General features: G+C 40.6%; 2 protein-coding genes across 5 annotated transcripts in view; one reads left to right on the top strand and one right to left on the bottom strand.

Annotated features, from left to right (window-relative positions):
* Nucleotides 1-10,882, bottom strand: part of CARF (calcium responsive transcription factor) — a 44,637-nt gene extending 33,755 nt beyond the window's left edge. The window contains exon 1 of one of the 4 annotated variants that reach the window (XM_068948091.1): nt 10,799-10,882. In XM_068948091.1, coding sequence (XP_068804192.1) covers nt 10,799-10,853 — 55 coding nt within the window. In that variant the 5' untranslated portion in view covers nt 10,854-10,882. Of the gene's footprint in view, nt 1-4,703; nt 4,839-10,798 lie in introns of those variants that run through there. The other 3 variants (XM_068948094.1, XM_068948093.1, XM_068948092.1) reach the window with 3 other exon arrangements.
* On the top strand, nt 4,865-13,212 carry WDR12 (WD repeat domain 12). Its single transcript, XM_068948104.1, has 13 exons — nt 4,865-4,996; nt 5,064-5,158; nt 5,301-5,395; nt 6,072-6,178; nt 7,073-7,188; nt 7,573-7,727; nt 8,496-8,541; nt 9,376-9,461; nt 9,672-9,812; nt 9,940-10,045; nt 10,913-11,045; nt 11,906-11,978; nt 12,732-13,212. Exons 1-13 carry the CDS (start codon nt 4,956-4,958, stop codon nt 12,807-12,809), a joined length of 1,272 nt encoding a protein of 423 aa, XP_068804205.1. The 5' UTR covers nt 4,865-4,955; the 3' UTR covers nt 12,810-13,212.
* The last annotated feature ends 5,890 nt before the right edge of the window (nt 13,213-19,102 follow it).

Consider the following 19,102-nt stretch of genomic DNA (forward strand, 5'->3'; position numbering starts at 1 on the left):
ACATACATACATGCCCTAATGCTCTTCATCCAAATACGTCCACGAGCACGCATCTAACAACTGCACACGTCTAGAGAATGCTTGATATTTAAAGCCAGCAGTGCTTTATAAAAATATTACTCATCTACTCCTACAGTAGACACACCAGACTTGTGTTATCCCTCTCTGCCATGCAGCCATCTTGAAGTAAATTGCAGTTGTTTTAAAGCACTATGAAACAACATCTAAATGAAAAAGAATTACTATTGCTAGTCTACAGCAATAAATTTTAGGCAGGAAAAATGCCAGATATTCAAAATAAAGCTTGGCATGAATCACGTGATGAAAAACAAAAAGCCAGATCTCCCAGAAATTTGGACATTTACCTTACATCCCAAAGAAAAGTGCTTCAAAAAGCTCAGCAGCCAATTCCAAACCTCTAAGCAAGCAGAGAATATTAGGCAGTCAACTGCCTCCTCCACAGGATAAGGTTTCACCTAGACAGTATGCCCTTTAAAGCAGCAACCGTATCAAACCCAAACGTGCATAAATAATAAGACAAAATGTTAATTTAATTAAGTTGTCCCCTACATTACGAGAGTGCATATATACTAGAGTGCATGTAAAGTATGCCAAACTAAATAGAAGAAATCTTAATTTCTGCAGTTTTGGAGGGGAGGAAGTATCTAGGGTTTTTTCTTTCAGAATTTATTTTAAAGACAGGCAGCACTATGTTAGCACATGACTCCTACCAGCTTTATCTTCTTCACTACACCGCATGGTACATTCCTTGAATGGACCTTCTGGGTTGTGACATTTCAACCATTTACTGGTTTAGTAAGGAGAACGTACAAGGCTAGTAAATCATTTGAAAAAAACTCTACAACCCACAAAGTACAAATTTGTTTTGCAAAGACATAGCAGACCATGGGCAAAGTAAATCCACATCTCTAGCTTTTGAAGCTGAATAAAGCATCCTGCTGATACGAACAACATTCCAAAGTTAAGCTGCTCATACGCTCAATATATTAAATGCTTTAATCTAAAGCAGATTTAGCGTTCCATTCAATTTTCAAATGATAACACTCCAAACCTCGTTCCAAATGAAGTTACCTCACGTTTACTGAATATATTGCAGCTTTAGATTTGACAAAAATGATGAGAAATTTCAGTTCAAGTATTTGAAGAATATTAATGGCAAACGAAAAAGCATGGAAAACTAGATTTCACCATCACTCAAACATTCTTCCCCAATTAAAAGACGTAAAGTAAGAAGATGCACCAGTTTTGCCAAAGCAATACATTGAGCTCTTTTAGATAGAATGAAGCTGTTCATTCCACAGATATTGATGGCATATAGTCTGACTACATTAGAAACCTAGTCTGTGCATTAAAAACCTACCATGGACCACAAGAATAGCTGCATTGGGATGGATCAGTGGACCATGAAGCCCAATATCCAGTATCCAACATTGGCTAATAATAATCTGCAGGGAAAAATGGTAACAGTAGGGCAAACATATAGCGATATTTACCCAGCTTCCAATTACAAACAGGCCAGAAATTTCTTGAGCCTGAAGTAGTATCTTTCTGTTTAAAAAAGCCCTTGGCACGTTTTTCTTCTGTGAGTTTGTCTAACCACTGTATTAATCTGGTAGACTACTGGCATGCACATCACCCTGGGCAGTAATAAGCTTCATAGTTTAACCACACAGGTTTCATTATCCTAAGTTCTGTGCAACTCCAAACAAAAAAAAAAAAGCTCTTGTTCTAAAACAATGTATTTTTACTGATACTTAAAAGTATAAACATATTAAATAAATTTCATAGTCCTATAAATAATGCCAGCAAATTCCCTAAATAAGACAGTTAAATCCTGTGTATACGTATACATGGGCATAGTGGGTCATGAATGAGTAAATAGCATACAAGTATCTCTTCCTTTCATAAACACTTACGCATCATAAAAATTTCAAATGTAACACCACTGTATCATACATTTAATAATAACAGGTCGAAGAAGTGTCGCAGTCTAGTGTTAGTGTAAAACTGGATCAAAAACTCTATTCCTCTGTACATACATCAAACAGAAGCAACTCTGTGCCTCAGCTTTAGCCTTAGGACAGCTCCACGCAAACCACTCTAGCCTGTGTTCTTCTCTTCACGAATTCCAAGGCTGTTTCCAACCCAACAGCTAGCTTATTCTAACACTGTAGGACTGGTGCCTTCTCTTTGCTTCCCAAGTGGGAAGCACTTTGTTCAGAATAAAAGGATCACTCATATCTGTGGCGGTTGCTGTCCTTGGTTCCACTCTACAGAGAGACTAAGTAGCCAGGGGAACTGCTAGCACGGGGAAAAGCACTGGCCATCACGAGTGTTTTAAGCACAGTCTTACAGACAAGATCTTCAAGAAAGTATACGTTATGTACTGCAATCTAGCCTTCAGTATTACCATCAGCAGTTCAAGTCCTAAGACAAACATGCTGCGAGTTTTAAGATCATTTAGCAAAAAGCAAAAGGCAGGAAGACCTCAATCCATTTAGCCATCAAGAGCTCCCATGACAACACATCTGTCAAAAATAATGACACCTGTTGCATATGCTATGCTCTCACTAAAATGACTGTCATCCACAAATGTAGCTTGAATAACAACAAATACTCTCAATAGGATTCCAATGCATAATTGGAGGTGAGTCTTTCATATAACACATCTATCAATATCATCTGTAATCCAGAAGTCCATACACTGACCTTTACATATAAACATTTTTAAGACACTAACAGAAAAGTCAAAATAGCATTACTTTAAAAACTTATTATTGGCTAGTTATCCCTCCCACTGCTTAAGGTAGAGGACTAGATTTCTATATTTTCTTCCCTCCCATTTCTTACTTCATGATCACACCTATACCTAGAAATTACAAGCAGTGGTCCCTAAAAATATATACATTCTAGACTAACATCATTTTAAGGTCTCATATCAACTCTTGCTTCTGCCTCCCCTCAGTTCTGAGGCCTCTACGTGAAGGCAACATGTGGCCAGATCCCAAACGGAAGCACCGCCTTTCAGAATCCCACAGCTAATTATTTTAGTACTGAGTCAATAGTGCAATATTTTAGTCACAAGAAAGCTAAACCATAAAAAATAGATGAGTGCATTGTGATAATAAGCACATTCCACCTAGGAGGACTTTGTCTGGGGGAAAACAAAAAACAAAAAGAGGGAATTCTCTTACGTTGTTCCAACCTGAGTCTTTAATAAATATCCACGTCAAAAATCAAAGCTTGAGTGTGCAAGTTCATGTTTCTAGTACTTCTGACAGGAATATGCTCCATTCTGGTTTTGGTTTTATTTATAATTCATGACAGGAAATGCACACAGTCAAAAGCCTCACCAGCAAGCTGCTCCAGGTTTGCCATAAAATAATTCAAAGTTGAAAAGACAGATCTTGGAAAGATCTAAGATAATTAGAAAGCTTAACACAATTAAACACCCTACCTGAAAAAAGTGGTCTCTGATGACATTCCTCTGACAAGCAAATCATTATAAAGGACACAAATTACAGTAAAATATAATGGGGAGGAAATCAGGGCATGGTGATCCCCTCAAGTGAATGAGTTACAATTGTAGCTTTATATTAACTTGTACCAGGTTTGAGATTTAGCTCATCTGTCACGTAAGAACAAGTGGTACTGTTAACTATGCACAGAAAGTCTCACAATTGATGTACAAACCACAGTAATAACTTAGGAGGCATTACAAAAAAAAAAAATCCGAGAGCAACTATTTGAAACACTTCTTAAGCAAATAAGTTACTTTTGTGTATCTAACACAAGCAATAAGAAAACAGGCTGATATCAATTACAACATTATCAGTGTTGCCAAACAACATAGATCTTTTAAATACACTTGATGAAAGACAAAGAAAATATGATTGATCTTAGAGTCTCATAAAAACATCAAAAACAACACTTGTCTGTTCCAGCAACTCACCCCAATCTGAATCATCATATAGTGGAAACCTAGCTATTCCCAAAGAAGCCACAAGTAACTGTCAAAAAGGCGGGGGGGGGGGGGGGGGGAGTCAAACACACCAGGTGCTTGCACAAGCATCCTTCTCCAAAAGAATAAATTCACTTACAGTTTCTTTTAGAATTCACTGTGTGTTGAGCTTATTATTTTTAAAAGGAAGCTTACTGTTATGTGTCGCTTTATATGCGAATACAAACCAAACTGCATAAAGATGCTATCAGCAGTAACAATCATTCCCCCTAGCCCTCCTCCCGCTCTCTGGGGCGGACGCGGCTCCCCACTCCTTCCCCTCAGCCGGACAGCCGGGCGGGAGGGCGACGAGCTGCCCGCGCGCGCGACCGTTACCCCCCTCCCCGCACAACGGCCCGCGCGCGCGACCGTTACCCCCCTTCCCCGCACAACGGCCCGCGCGCGCGACCGTTACCCCCCTTCCCCGCACAACGGCCCGCGCGCGCGACCGTTACCCCCCTCCCCACACAACGGCCCGCGCGCGCGACCGTTACCCCCCTTCCCCGCACAACGGCCCGCGCGCGCGACCGTTACCTCCCCCTCCCCACGCAACGGCCCGCGCGCGCGACCGTTACCTCCCCCTCCCCACGCAACGGCCCGCGCGCGGGGGAGCGGGAGGGGGAGCCGTCGCCGCTGCCATCCCGCGGGGAGCGGGGAAGGCTCCAGAACGAGCGTACTCAACCTGGCCTCAACCCCCGCCGGCTCCGCCGCCCCGGCCGCCCCTCCAGCGCACACTCCGCCGCCGCCCAGACCGCCCTGCAGCCGGGCAGCTCGCGCGCAGGCTGCCGGGACGGCAGCGGCGGCACAGCCTCGCGGGAGCGCCACGCAAGGCACGCCGGGGCTTGTGGTCTCTGCGTCGCGCAGCGGCGCTGCGCGCCTGCGCCCTCGGGGCAGGCGCGACGAGCCGCTGCCCGAGCGCTCGTCCGGCGGCAGCATGGCGCAGCTAACGGCGCGGTTCCGCACCGAGAGCCAGAGGTGAGGGGCGGGTGGGCGGGAGGCGAGCCGGGGCGGCGGCGGCGGTAACGGCGCTGTGTGCCCGCAGGTACGCCGTCGAGGATGTGCCCTTCTCGGTGCCCGCGGCCTCCGAGATCGCCGACCTCAGCAACCTCATCAACAAGCTGCTGGCGGCCCGCCACGGTAGGTGCCGGTTAGTTTTTGGTTTCGCCTCCTGGCAGCCCCGCGGGCCCGGCCCGGGCGGGCGGGGGGCGGCGGCGGCGGCGGCCCGGCAGCGACAGCGACAGCGACAGCTGAGCGCCGGGGCCCCGCGGTTGTGTTTCAGCCGACCACAAGCATGTGGACTTCGACTTCCTCATCCACGGGCAGTTCCTGCGGGTGCCGCTGGTCACGCACGTGGAGGCGGAGAACATCGCCACGGTAGGCGCCGCCGCCTCGTCCCCGCCCGCCCGGGAACAGGGCTTTGGACGAGGAGTCCCTTTAGTCCCACCGAGTCACTCCGAGGCCCGCGAGGAACGTTTCTGGCTCCTGCATGTTTTCGTGCTCGGTTTTTCTTTCCCGACCTACCCAGGAAACATCCCTCTGCTGTACTGTGGGTAATCCCTGCCCGGACTGCAGGTGGCTGGAGCGCCTGGCACGCCCTTATCCCACCTGAGGTCACCCTGCCGTCCAGAAGCAGAGCGCTTGTCCCGCTCCCTTCGCTGCTAACGGGTTTTTGCTTTCTGCTCTCCTAATTACATTGGAGGGGGAGGGAAGGAGGGGAGGCGAGCGTTACCTCTAGAAAAGTCAAACGCATTTTAGCTCCCAGTTTTACGTGGGGCAGGTATATTAGAGGAGGAACCTGAGAAGGGTGAAATGATTCTCTTTTGCTTCCAACTTGTTATTAATAGTAATCTGATAAGATTATGGAAAGCAATATAATTCAGGGCCTTTTTTCTAAAGACAGCCGTTCCACTAGCACGGGTGGCAAAGGACTTGGACAGCCAAGATTTTTGCCCAATAAACTTGTATATTTGCACCACGCTACAGCTAATTGTTACTGGGTTTGATTACAAAATAAAACCACACTAAATAAGCGTTTTGTCTGTGAGCTCAGGAAGAAGTGGTGGAAATAGAGTATGTGGAGAAATACTTGGCGCCTCAGCCAGAGGAATGCATCTTCCACGATGACTGGATCAGTTCTGTTCAAGCCACTGAAGAATGGTACCACACTTACTGCTTCTAAGTTTTGCCTCGCTTAGTGCTATTGTAAACAGAGGACTCCGTGGTGTCACATGGAGTGGTATTCTTTCTCTTTAATCATCTTTACTTTTTCCCCCTTGTTCTCTTTTTGTTCTGATTTCACCTGGCAAGTCAGTCAGCCACTTGCTTTGGAAAGCGGCTTAGTTTTAACACCTCTGTTCTGTGCTGACGAGTGACTTTAACGCAAGTGGCAAGCAACCAGGGTCATAGAAGATGATATATTTTTAACACAAATGCATAATACCAATGCTGCTTACTGTCCTTTCTCTCAGAGGACAGCAAGAATTTCTTTCTTTCCAATTCTTTTTTTAAGCATAAATCCTTTTTACTTCAAATGCAACTTTCACGTAGCAACAAATATGTCTGCAGAACCCTTGCGCAGAGCTTTTTTTAAAACCCAATACTTACAATTGTCATTTTCTGCTCTGTTTTCGAATTTATTGTCCACTCAGGTAGGCAATGTTTCTACGCTATGTAATGGTTTGAAAATGTTTGGAGATCCTCCAGTAGTGTACTGTGAACAATGAATTATCTTTCATTTTATATGACGTTTGAGATCTTCAGTTATATGTCAGTCTTTCCTGCCAGCATACGTAGCTTTCTTATTTTGTTGCTTTTCTTTTTGTCCTATACTCCTAGCCCTGCAGTTGTAGACTTTAATGAAGCTTAGCTCTGTAACAAAAAGTTCATTTACTTTCCAGAACTCACATTTTTATACAAAGTAGCTATGTTTTGAATTCATTTCAGCTAACCAGTTACTGTGCTAAAGTTTTTCTATCTATCTGATAGACAAGTTTTTTGGTAAAACAGTATTGGTTTTAAAGACAAGAATACTTCAACTTCTGTACCTTGTAGGATATTAACTGGCTGCTATGACCAGACTGCTCGAATCTGGTCTTTGGAAGGAAAATCCATTATGACAATAGCCGGGCATACAGAAGTAGTGAAGGACGTGGCATGGGTGAAACAAGGTCAGTCTATATTATTGCGGGACTAATAATAGTTTGATTTATGGGAGGAGAAACATCAGTATTCCTCAACCAAAGAATATTCCATAGTCTAGATGTAGATGTTACCATTCTTTTAGCCTCTATCAGTGATGTTAGAAATAATTGTCCAAAAAAAGTCCATTGACAGTAATGAACTTAGTTTAACGTGCACATTGTCCATAACCAGTCTTCATTAGCAGGTATTTTTATGCATATTTAAATTCATTGTACTTGAAGGGTAATTTGATGTAAACTAAGATGTATATGGGATTCTGTCTATCTCTTATTTCTTCTTTGAGTGGAATAATTGCTATAAAGGCTTTGGAAAGCTGAGCTGAGTGTGAGCATGACTTCTTTCTTCCTCAGACAGTCTATCATGCCTGTTACTCAGTGCTTCTATGGACCAAACTATCCTGCTATGGGAGTGGAATGTGGAGAGAAACAAAGTGAAAGCCCTCCACTGCTGCAGGGGACATGCTGGGAGCGTAGACTCCATAGCAGTTGATTGCACAAGAACTAAAGTGAGTGACCTGCAGAAATAAATCTTTGTCTTTTGGGATGTTAACAGCCTGTATCTCAAAAATCATCTTTTGATCATCAGGTTGCTAGGAGTGACGCACTGAAATTTCCAGTCTTGTTATAAATGATGGTTATTAAGGACTACTAGTGCTACGTCAACACAGGGTCATCGTTTCAAAGAGGTGTACTTAACCTCCAATATTGCTAAAAGCTGAGTGTGACTTCAGATAGCAGGAGACGTTATACTGCTGCTTTTGACTTCTGTGAGTAAAGTGGGATGTTTAAGTAAGCGTTGCATGTAGCATAAATTTGAGTGTGGGCTGTATTTTATTTTATTTTCAAATTAGACCTAAATTCCTACAATAGTATGGGATGGAAAAAAGGTCTTCCAAAGTGATAATCAGAAAAAGCAGGTGGCAGAAAAGGTCTCTTTCTTTTACCCAGGAATTCAACGGTAAGAGCATTCATACTGAAAAATGGAGTCACCCTTCTCTGCTTGACTCAATATCAGACAAGTTAACATAAAACCTTTTGGTGCTGAAGGAAATAAAGAGGTCTTTTATAGTCATTTTTCCTGCCAGGAAAAAAAAAAACCAACATGATCTATACCAAAAAACTCTTTTGTTTTCAGGAGTCCTGGACTGTTCTTCATGTATTATAAACCATCAGTTGGTCAAATTGATCAATTTTTTTCAAGCAGCATGTGTCCTTCACGTGGCTTATGAGGTTTTTCTGGATCGGCTTTTAACAAAATGTTTCTGTTCATACAGTTCTGCAGTGGATCTTGGGATAAGATGTTAAAGATCTGGTCTGCAGGTAAGATAAGTGTAAACTGGGATTCTTGGCTTTGTAGAACTTCAAAATTGTGCTTATGACAACCTGAACGACGGATATCTGAATATTTTTGTCTTTAAGGAAAATTTGAATATCTAATAATATCGAAGGCAGGCTACAACAATTTTTTGCAGTAGCTTTGCAAGACTATATATCACTGTCTTAAGTTACTGTTTTTTGTTTGCGAACCCTTAATTTTCAGGTGTGCTTGACAATTGCTTGCTGCTGTTTACTTTATTCAGAACACTCAATAGTTTGTATCTGTTCCATATGTTTTTAACAGGTTAATACACGTATGCAAGTTTGAATATGGGCTCTTTATAAATCAAAAGCTTGTGGGTTATCTTCTTGTTCTATTATTGGCACCATGATTTAGAAGACAACAAGAGAGCCAGGTCTTTCCTAGAAATGTAGATTAATCCCATTTGATCTGAATGTCGTCTTTTGCAACGACAAGTCATGCTCTTTTAGTGTGGGGGATATATACATAGGTTCTGTGGCTAAAAGAAAGATTGTGTTTACCACACAACATGATTCTTCCATTGGGATCTTCCATGAGGAAGGATGATTTTAAAAATTCAACAGGGACTTTAGAGTTCAGAATTCTTATTTTCAAACTGTATGACCAGGAAAAGACAACTTAATTTGTGTTCATTTTCCTCATGCGCAAAATTGATATCGTTAGAGGCGTGCAGTTAATTTAACTTATGCATCGTAGGTGAGTTAGATACTGTGATAATGCATAATGCATTAATGTCTTATATGGAAATACATTTCAAAAACCTCTAAACAAAGTTTGACTGTCTTCTGTCATAGTACCTACAGATGAAGAGGATGAAATGGAAGAGGCAGCTAATAGGCCACGGAAAAAGCAGAAAACTGAACAGCTGGGACTCACAAGGGTAAGATGAGGTCCGGGTTTGCCCGCGATTTCATTTTAAGATTGCGGCCACGCAAATCTTAAAAATAAGATTATAAATATCTTTGCTAAAAGTGACTACAGAGAAATTTCTGGTGATGTGTCCGAGGCTGATCAGACACACGTTTGATTGTTGAAACAACAGATTTGTCTGTGATACTCAATCTAGTCTCTTCTCACCCTTAAATTTTAGACACCCCTCACAACCCTCTCTGGCCACACAGAAGCCATCTCTTCTGTGCTGTGGTCAGATGCTGAAGAAATTTGCAGTGCATCATGGGACCACACCATCAAGCTGTGGGACGCTGAGACAGGAAGTCTCAAGTCAACTTTGGTGAGATCAGTATATGCAGTTTGAAGTATTTTGTCAGTAGGTGCAACTACAGTCCAGCTTAAAGGAAAATCAAAGATAGCATCTCCCTTTCTCAGAGTGTGTTCTTTTTTTTCTTTTCTTTTGACAGACAGGAAACAAAGTATTTAATTCTGTCTCCTACTCCCCACTGTGTCGACGCCTAGCATCTGGGAGCACTGACAGACATATTAGACTATGGGATCCTCGCAGCAAAGGTGAGCTAAAACTTGTATTTGCACAAAGTTATTTTTTCAGAGTCATAACTTCTCCTTGTTGGAAGACATCTCACAGACTGCGTTCTGGTGCCTCTGTTTGAAACAAGCCATTTGGGAGCTGTTATGTAACACAGTTTTCCATCATCTGTTTTCCATCAGCTGATGCAAGACTTCAGTTTCTTACCTAACAATTTAGAACATTAATGCAGCTTTAAGTTTTCCTCACTTTTTTTTTTTCTTATTAATGAATGTTCAGTTGTGCAGTTACAGGCCTAAAATTTTGCTTGCTTGCTTTTTTTGGTTTGTTTGTTTGTTTTGGGCAAGAGTCAATCCCTCTACCTGGATTGACCACCTAAGTTTAAGTTGGAGGGACCATCCTTAAAGTGAAATAGTAGCCAGTTTGTTTTGATGTAGTGCTGCCACGTCTGACAAGGTGGCTAATCACTTATGACGGAGACTACCCGATTTGTTTCATAGATATTTTTACTTGTTTAGCTTCTATAAATCTGCTTCAGGGTTTAACAGTATTATCTTCAGGGGAAAAAACTTCACTATTTTATTGTTAACAATACAAGCTTCCCCCCAAAAAAATGTTTGAAAAGAGAGTTTAGTGATGAGAAAATAAGTTTTGATTTTTTTTTAATTCTTTTTACCATAACTTGTATGGCTTATGTTCTTCACTGTTTGCTTTCTTCAAAGTTCACTTTGTTTTTTGAAATTAGAATCACAGAATAACGGGGAACAAACTCTTACCTTGAACACCTAGCTGTAGCTCTGACTGCTTTTTCTCACTGGATTTTATACACATCTTAAAAGGGTCTGTTTCAGTTGATGTCTGCTGAATGGCTTGTTTCTTTTTCTGTCCAGATGGCTCCTTGGTTCTCCTGTCTCTGACTTCTCACACGGGCTGGGTGACATCTGTGAAGTGGTCACCCACCCACGAGCATCAGCTGATTTCAGGCTCTCTGGACAACATTGTGAAGCTTTGGGACACAAGGAGGTAAAACAAACGTGCATTCTTTGCTGTTCAAAGGCATGCGAGCTTATAGGGTCAGTTAACATAGTGAAATGGGAAAAATGGCCTGAAAAATGAACAGAGAGAAAGAACTGAGAAAGAACACCTCATTGCTTGTGGAAATCCTCTAGCATTTAGGAGTCAAACACATAAGGAAAGGGAGAAAAATTCTTGCGTCTTACCAGAGGATCAATGGCTTAACATCTATGGGAGCTGTATGATGGTCTAACACAAGACTTATCTAGCATTATTAATAGCAACGCTTGAATCGCAAAAGGCAGCAATGATAACATTGCTACTGAGATTAAGAACAGCAGAGGCTCTGCTAAATATTCCTCTATTTTAAAAAACAAAACAGATTATATTCCTAAAGAACGAGCTTAATAGCGTGAAGCTTTACTTGCTCCCCTTCTCAGACCTTTCATAACAAATCTCGAAGGATAGAATTAGATTGCATTTGTTGCCATGAGTGGCTTGTCTGGAAAATACACACAGTCCAGCAGTATCCAAACAGGAGGAGGAAACTGTATAATAATTTTTTTCTAAAAAAAAGTAAATGCCTTAAACTTCAATCTCATTAAAGTTGTTTGCAAGCAGGTAAAAAAATATTACTGCTTTTCCTTTTGGGGATGTAGGAATGGTTAAAATGGATGTGATCGGCTCTGAAGAAAGCAATGAAAATACAACAGATGGTGGATATATGCCCTTTGTGAAAGCATTTGTAACTACTAGACCACATCTGTTTGACAGCATCCTGCCAGTGTTTCTTCCTGAGACCAATTTTGCATACAGTGCCTGCTCGCATAACTTCAGATGTGTGACAATAAACGTCTCTGTTTTACCAGTTGCAAAGCTCCTCTGTACGACTTGGCTGCTCATGAAGACAAGGTTTTGTGTGTGGACTGGACAGAAGCAGGGGTAAGAACCTCAGGAGCAAGATACACAAATTACAAGCACAGTGCTTAGGAAGAGGGCCAAAAGCAGTTATAGACCATTTTTCCTTTATACTTAAAGGTGGAAGAGAGCAGGAAGTTTTAAATGTGCTTTCATTGATGCTGGGCAAGAGAGAGAGTTATTTTCTTATGTACTGTGGCACTTCCCCATACTACTACCACGTAAGGAAGGAGGATGGGGGTTTAAGCTCCATACCATTAAGTGGGCATTACACTAATACTCCAAACAGGGAGGGGTATGAGAACAACGGAATACCTTATTGAGAAAAATACGTATTTCAAGGTACTGTTCGCCCCTATGGGGACGAAAGAGGCAGCATGAACAGACAGCTGGGGCATGGCAGTACATGTTGAAGGGGGAACCGTACGGTAACCTGTTCTGCTACTGTAGTGAGAAACACAGATGTATAGAAGGGGAGAAACAATTTTGTTAATGTTCAGATGCTCAGTTTGGCTCCTGTTCTCAGGAAACAGGAAAAGGCAGAAAAAGCTTTAGAAATTTTTCCACAAAACTTTGCTTTTTCTAATCTTAGGAGGAGGGTAAGAGACAAGATGGCTTCTGCTCTTTGCTTCGGGGTTTTGGACATGTATTCAAAGTTCATTACTCATTACTTCTCTTGTTTAGCTCTTCAAAGGAAAGAAAATTGGACGGCTCAACTCTTGTTTGGGTATTTTGCTTAGTTTGATACTAATCACAGTTTGTTTTTCCTCTCATTAGTTGCTACTGAGTGGCGGTGCAGACAACAAACTGTACTGCTACAAGTACCCAGCCAAACCCTCTGACGTTGGAGCATGAAGGTCAACAGCCAGAAGACTTGTAAAAGATTCTTTCCAGCAGTCCCTCTCTGTTGGCATCCCTACACAACCTACATCTGAAGACAACAGTTTTCTGTAGCTCAGAGAGCAGCGGTTTCTATTTATTTTTTGTATTGGTAACCTATATCCGTATTTATAATGGAGGAAGGGCAACAAGCAGCTTCAGACAAGATTAGTGTGAAAAAAATCAAACCGTTCCCTCCCTTTTTGATGAGCAAACATGGCATTGAATTAACATCTTTTCTCTTGTAAGAAGACTGTACAAAGCCTGCTACCATGTATTAAGAGTCAGCTGTTCCTGATATTTGCAGAAAAATTACTCACTGGACTAAATTATTTTTTAAGTTTACCCATTTTTCCTTAAAATAAAGCTTTTATCTATAGTTCATTGTTTTAGTGCCTCACTTCCGATAGAAGTTAGACTTCTACAGCTCTCATTTCAGTATGGCTGTTGCCAGTTGAGGTCCTTATTTGACAAGTCCTACTTTTGGGGATGAAGACTTCCAGTGTTTGCAGTGCAAATGGTATGCATGATTTACTTATAAAGGAACTTGACAGACTTACTGGGAAATGGAAAATTCAATTTTTTTTATTGCTCATCAGTTAGGGCTGTAAATATGTACTTTATAAAAATATCCCTGACTTGTGCCACAGTACATACTATATTGCAGTGGCAATATGACTAGTGTGATCCCTTACTGCTAAAAAAACATGTCAGTAGAGCTTTACAAAATGAAATGTTCAGTCCCTTTGAAAACTGCAAGTGAGTTTTCATAAGTGAGAACGCTACAAATTGTTACCATTCATTGGAGCCCTATGTCACTTGGACTATCAGCTTAGTTTTGAAATATTAGTATTATTTAGACTTAAGAAATTCCTGCTGGCATTAATTGCTTCAGTTTCAAACGCTGAATCCATTAGGTCTACTACCCTTGTCACCTGTTGTAAATACACAGAGTCTAGCTACAAAGGTAGGGTTCAGGAGATTGCAGTTGAGAAGCAGGAGGCTTTTACACCCTCGTCTCACCTTGGATTCTTTTATGCAGAACAGTATTGCATCAGCCACAGAAAACAAACTAATTAAACCGTATTAACATTATAAAATGATATGAGCATAACTGTAACAATACCTTTCAAATGTATCTCTCTATTCAGTGTCCCAGAACCTACAAGACTGCTTTTTAGATTTAGCTAATTGATGGTTGTTAGGATTGTCTGCAATCTTTATTTTAAAATTATTTAATGAAAATACTCGTTTTCCTTTGAAAATGCAGTTCCCTCCTTTAAGATAGCAATGTGAAATTAGAATGGCCAGCCTGAGTAGATTTTAAAATTCTGAAAATTGAGTCAAAAACAAAATGATTTTTCCAGAACCAAAGTGCTGACAGTGATTCAACTCACTTATTTTTTTTTTATTTTTATTTTTTTAAACATTTCTGCCTATTTCCAGTGCCCCAGTAGCACTATATGGAACAGCAAATAATTGTTTTATATAGCAACAGCTACTTTTCCTTAGATATCAAAGGGATAATTACAACCAGGGGACTAAATACAATCAACTGCTGCAATCTTTACCCATTTTTGCGTCAACAGGGCATGGATTGAAGTTGAAAATGACACATTAGCCACTTCCTTACATTTTGCGTTTAGTATTAGAAAGTGTCGTCATCTGTCAGAATTCTGGACAGGTCTAGTGGTTATCTGCTTGACAGTTTCTTTTTCAAGTTGGTACCCCAAAATAGAAATTCTTAAACTGGTTATTTTTTAGGTCATTGAACCCAATTACCACGTTCCTATGGGCACAAGACATTGTGCAGGAGGACCAACAGGAGTGAAACTATTTTGGTTTGAGAATACTGCATGGGAACTACAAGTTCTGGAGTTTGTCTTCAGTCTGCAGGGACAAAGCTATATAGCTTGCTATTTTTGGCCAATCTCTGACCAGTTACAATTCCTAAAATATTTTCAACCTTTTTTTTGGGGGGGGGGGGAGGGGAGGGGGGAGCACCTGCTTTGCAATTAATTGTTCTTTTTTTGCTCTATCCTTATACCTGGCTTAAGCTATTAACTTCTGCTAGCATGCACAAACTACTCTACAGTTCAAACAACATTATGCATTAAGGCACATGTTAGAAGTGTTAATTTAAGACAAGGCCTCACCTGGTCCTTGGTTTAGTGTCACTCTCACATTTTCTGTTCATCTGTTTGCTTTTTCTCCAGCTGGCTCTTTCAGCGTTCTTTTGCTTTGAGACTTTCATCTCTGCTTCTGGATGACTGCCATCCTTTCCTAAAGCCAGCCTTAACAGAGTGGTGGCTTTTCTGTCTTGTTGGCATTTTGTTTGTTTTTTCTTTAAAGTTCTCAGCCTTCTTTCAACTAGGACATTGAATTAAAAACCCTGGGAAGGGGGAAGGAAACTGTAACTGTTCCAGTGAAAGTGACTCAACAAAACCTAAATCTGAATGTGTGTATAATGCAGTTCACCATGGTACCATCCACAAAATCAGCAGCTTTTTCCATAAGCCCTGCAGACCCTCCACCACAAAGAAGTACGCCAGCTCCACCCACAGCACTGTGGGCAGCAGTCTCAACCTGCAGGCAGCTCATGGCTTTCAGCCCCTCAAACTGCAGCTTCCACTTCAGATACTTCCTTCCCAGCCAAATACTTTACCTCTCCAGATCAGCTTGGCTTGCTGCACCACTTTCCCGGGGTCTTCTCCTCCAAACCTTCTGGCCTAAGACCACCACCCACACCTGGCCCTTCCCTCTGCTACCGGTCTCAGACCTATTCAGAACCAGCCTCTCCCACACACCCACTTTCTGGGCAACCCACCTATTTCCAACCTTAGATTTGCTGTTACATGTCACATGCTACCTGTCCTTCGATGTCAGGCACATTCCTCTGGTAGCATATGCGCACATGGGGAGATACAGAAGGGCACAGCCTCATAACTATTTTGGAAAAAGCCACAGAGGCTTAGAAAAGCAGTAGTCACATATGTTTATTACTGGTAGAGAAGGGGGTAACTCACCCTGCATTGGGTGGGTTACAGAGACAGAACATGTCGAGCCTTCCCTAATCTGTTTCACTGAAAAGTGGGACCACTCACTTTAAAGCACTGTAGCAGCAACTTCAGCAGGGCCAACTTGCTTGGTGCCGAGGCGGAAAAGGGGCATTAGCACGGTCTGTTTTTGTAGCCATCAGCATGGAGGCTGCAAAATACTTCAGATCAATTACTTCAAACATAGCAGCTGTTTCCAAAATGACCATGTAACTCATAAGTCACAAGTATCCTAAACCTTCCAGATAGATCCCCTGGAAAACATTCAAGGAACTGAGATGCGCTTGAGAGCTTGCTGTCTAAATGCACCACTCGGCTGTGCCTTCCTTAGAGACCCCTGGAGCATGAATTCCATCTTTCTAGAAGGAATTTCTCAGACTGCTTCTAGATCATAGTATTGCTATGTTTGAGATGGATGTCATAATACGAAGTGTTACAACTGCAAGCTGATGTTCTCAATAAAGGGAATGATACAGACACAAGTATTATCCTTACACACTGCATGGATGGCAGGGCTTACAATCCTTGCACTATCTACAACTACATTTATGCTGTGTCAATTATTTTTACATGACAGAGATAGCATTTAGCACCAAAAAAAAAAAAAAAGGAAAGGAAAGAGGATCATTTCAAGCTCTTCAGTTTTCTCCATGCAGGCAAGCTAGTTCCTGTATTATTATCTCCACATATCAAGAAAAAGCGGAAGTTTAGAAAAAGTACATTGTCTCTTGAAGCCACTGCATCCCCAGACACATGTTCTAGATCATTTTTCTGCCTCTGCCCCCTGTGCACCTCATGGTAGGCACTGTGAAAGAGAAGCTGGAAGCAATGGTGTAACAACAGCCCATCTGTAGTGAATTATTTATTATATAAATACCTGTATATTTATTTACTATACAAATACCTAGGCTTCTAGGGTAAAGTCAACCTGAGTTCTGGGGAGAATTTTAGAATAAAAATTGGCAAACTCCGTAGCATAATACATCACAGAAAACATACATAAAAAGATTTAAAAAACCTGAAATAACGTGTTTACAGAATTACATATAGCAAAACACAGATACTAGTGACCTCACTACATGAATATTCAACATCTCACTCTTTTGGAAAGCCCTAAGGACAGAAATAATACTCATTAAAAATGTACACCATAATTACATAACACTTGATAAATTATACACGAGTCTTAGAATTCAGTCTGTTCAGTTCTCAAAAGTTCAGATCAGTCACCCAGATCTAGACCCAGCTGCTTATTAAAAGAAATATCAGTCATTATCAATTTATGTTTCATGCATCTTATTAACTGGGATGGTTAAACCAAACTTCAGCTAGCGTTACTGCTAGATTAGTGTAAAACAGTAATTATATCAAAATCAAGTCTCAGGTTAATTTCAATTATTTATTGGCGTTAAATAAAAAAAAAAAAAGTCAACACAAACTCCAAAAAGTCAGCTACTCATTTGTTTTTTACTTCTATCTAAATAATTCTACCAGTATATATCAAAATCTGTTACTGAATCTGTTAAATACTGTAAAACTGAAGCTGCATTATCCAATATCCAATATATAAACCAGAATGGCAAAGCTTCCTCTTAAAGTCCATATATAGACAGAATGCTCTTTCTGTCTTACAGATAATATGTTAGGGATAAATAGACCATAAATGTCATTGTTACTTACAAGAACTAAGTGTTGCAAAACTTTTAAACAGACAACACACCCGAGAAAAACTGAGATGTAAACTGAGTATACCATTTGTAGTGCTTTTGCCATCTTAAATTCAGGAACATGCAAAATATTCTTTTATATATATATATGTATATACACACACCTATACACACACACACACACACACATGATCACCAATAGATAGAATTGTATGAAAAGGAGCTGTTTGGTGGTTTGTTTGGTTTCTTTTTGAACACAGGGCTTCTCATGCGCATGCCTCATAGCAGGGAGGTACAGCACAGGCCGGCCAAAGGCTGCAACAATTTGTTTATAGATACGGCAACTTCCCTATCTCAGCCTTATTTTAGCATGCTTGAATATATATCTTCCTCCCTGTGTCTAGCCAACCGCAGCCCCATGTTTTTTTTGGCATATCAATGAATCTTTTAATAATGAATTTAATTCACCCCATAGTATACTATCTTCCTTCAAAATATTTGGACAAAGCTGGCACAAGGTCTATTATCAAGTCATGCAACTCAGACCAATAAAGTTGAATTAGATCTTTGTTTGTGAACATCACCCTGAAAGTTTCACAATCTTCTATTCACAGAGACTACCTCTTTGGTGTTATTCTTCCCTTCGCTCCTCCCTTCCAATACAAAAGTCCTGACCTAAAACTATCTTTGGAGTAATTGGTCCTGAGATACTATAAAGATAATCTCATCATTTCATGTGGGAAAAATCAATAACAAATTTATACCAAAGTAATGGAAAAAATTTACAGTGAAGTGAGTTACTTTATAATTTAATCATCAGAAGAACAAAAATAAAGTTCAGTCCTAGATTTATATTTAGTTAGTTCCAGTCTCTCCCTCAGCTAAACTAAAAAAGAGTTTATTTTTCATTTTTTGCAAATAAGGTAGCTAAGGTCATCATTCCTATTTTGAAACTGAGCTGTAAGTCAAACAGCTTATTTTCTAAAGTCAGCTTTAACAGAACAAAACTAGTATATAGCCAACTAAGAGTAAACCCATTTCATAACGTAAAACTAAGTTTTGCATAAGGTGTTTGTATAAGGTGTTCTCCACAGAGTTCGAAATGAACTCCAAATTTAGTTAATATACTGAAGTCTGACACCATTTTTATGAAGCTCTGTGGTGATTTTAAGTGTGCTTTCTTGATGGATGCTTAAAACGTTGCCGGATTACGCTAATGACAAGGAGACTTCTTGCAGGTTACTGAAATTCTTAAATCATTTGCATTTATTGTTTCTTTTTCTTCTTCTCTATTTGCATCTTATCCTTTTATTTAGTATGGAATACTTTACCACTAAATTTCCCAAATGTTTTTTCTTAGATATTCAGAGATCATGTGACAGTACTGTGCTACTGTAACTACTAAGCAGCAGTGAAAAGTCACCTTAAAAATGGAAGAGGTATCAAATAAGTTTCTACTCGCATACTGTTTGGAGATAATTATTCTACTGTTTTGTTTTTTTTTTAAATTGTTTAGTTTAAAATAGAATGGCTTTTCTCCACCAAA

The sequence above is a fragment of the Struthio camelus genome, chromosome 6 (genome assembly GCF_040807025.1).
Source record: "Struthio camelus isolate bStrCam1 chromosome 6, bStrCam1.hap1, whole genome shotgun sequence".
Classification (NCBI taxonomy): Eukaryota; Metazoa; Chordata; class Aves; order Struthioniformes; family Struthionidae; genus Struthio; species Struthio camelus.

Excerpts from the sequence above, each read along its gene's own strand:
- WDR12 (XM_068948104.1), top strand. The coding sequence starts at position 4,956 with ATGGCGCAGCTAACGGCGCGGTTCCGCACCGAGAGCCAGAG. Across the intron at positions 4,997-5,063 it reads TTCCGCACCGAGAGCCAGAG|GTACGCCGTCGAGGATGTGC; the intron begins GTGAGGGGCGGG and ends GTGTGCCCGCAG. Across the intron at positions 11,046-11,905 it reads AAGCTTTGGGACACAAGGAG|TTGCAAAGCTCCTCTGTACG; the intron begins GTAAAACAAACG and ends CTGTTTTACCAG.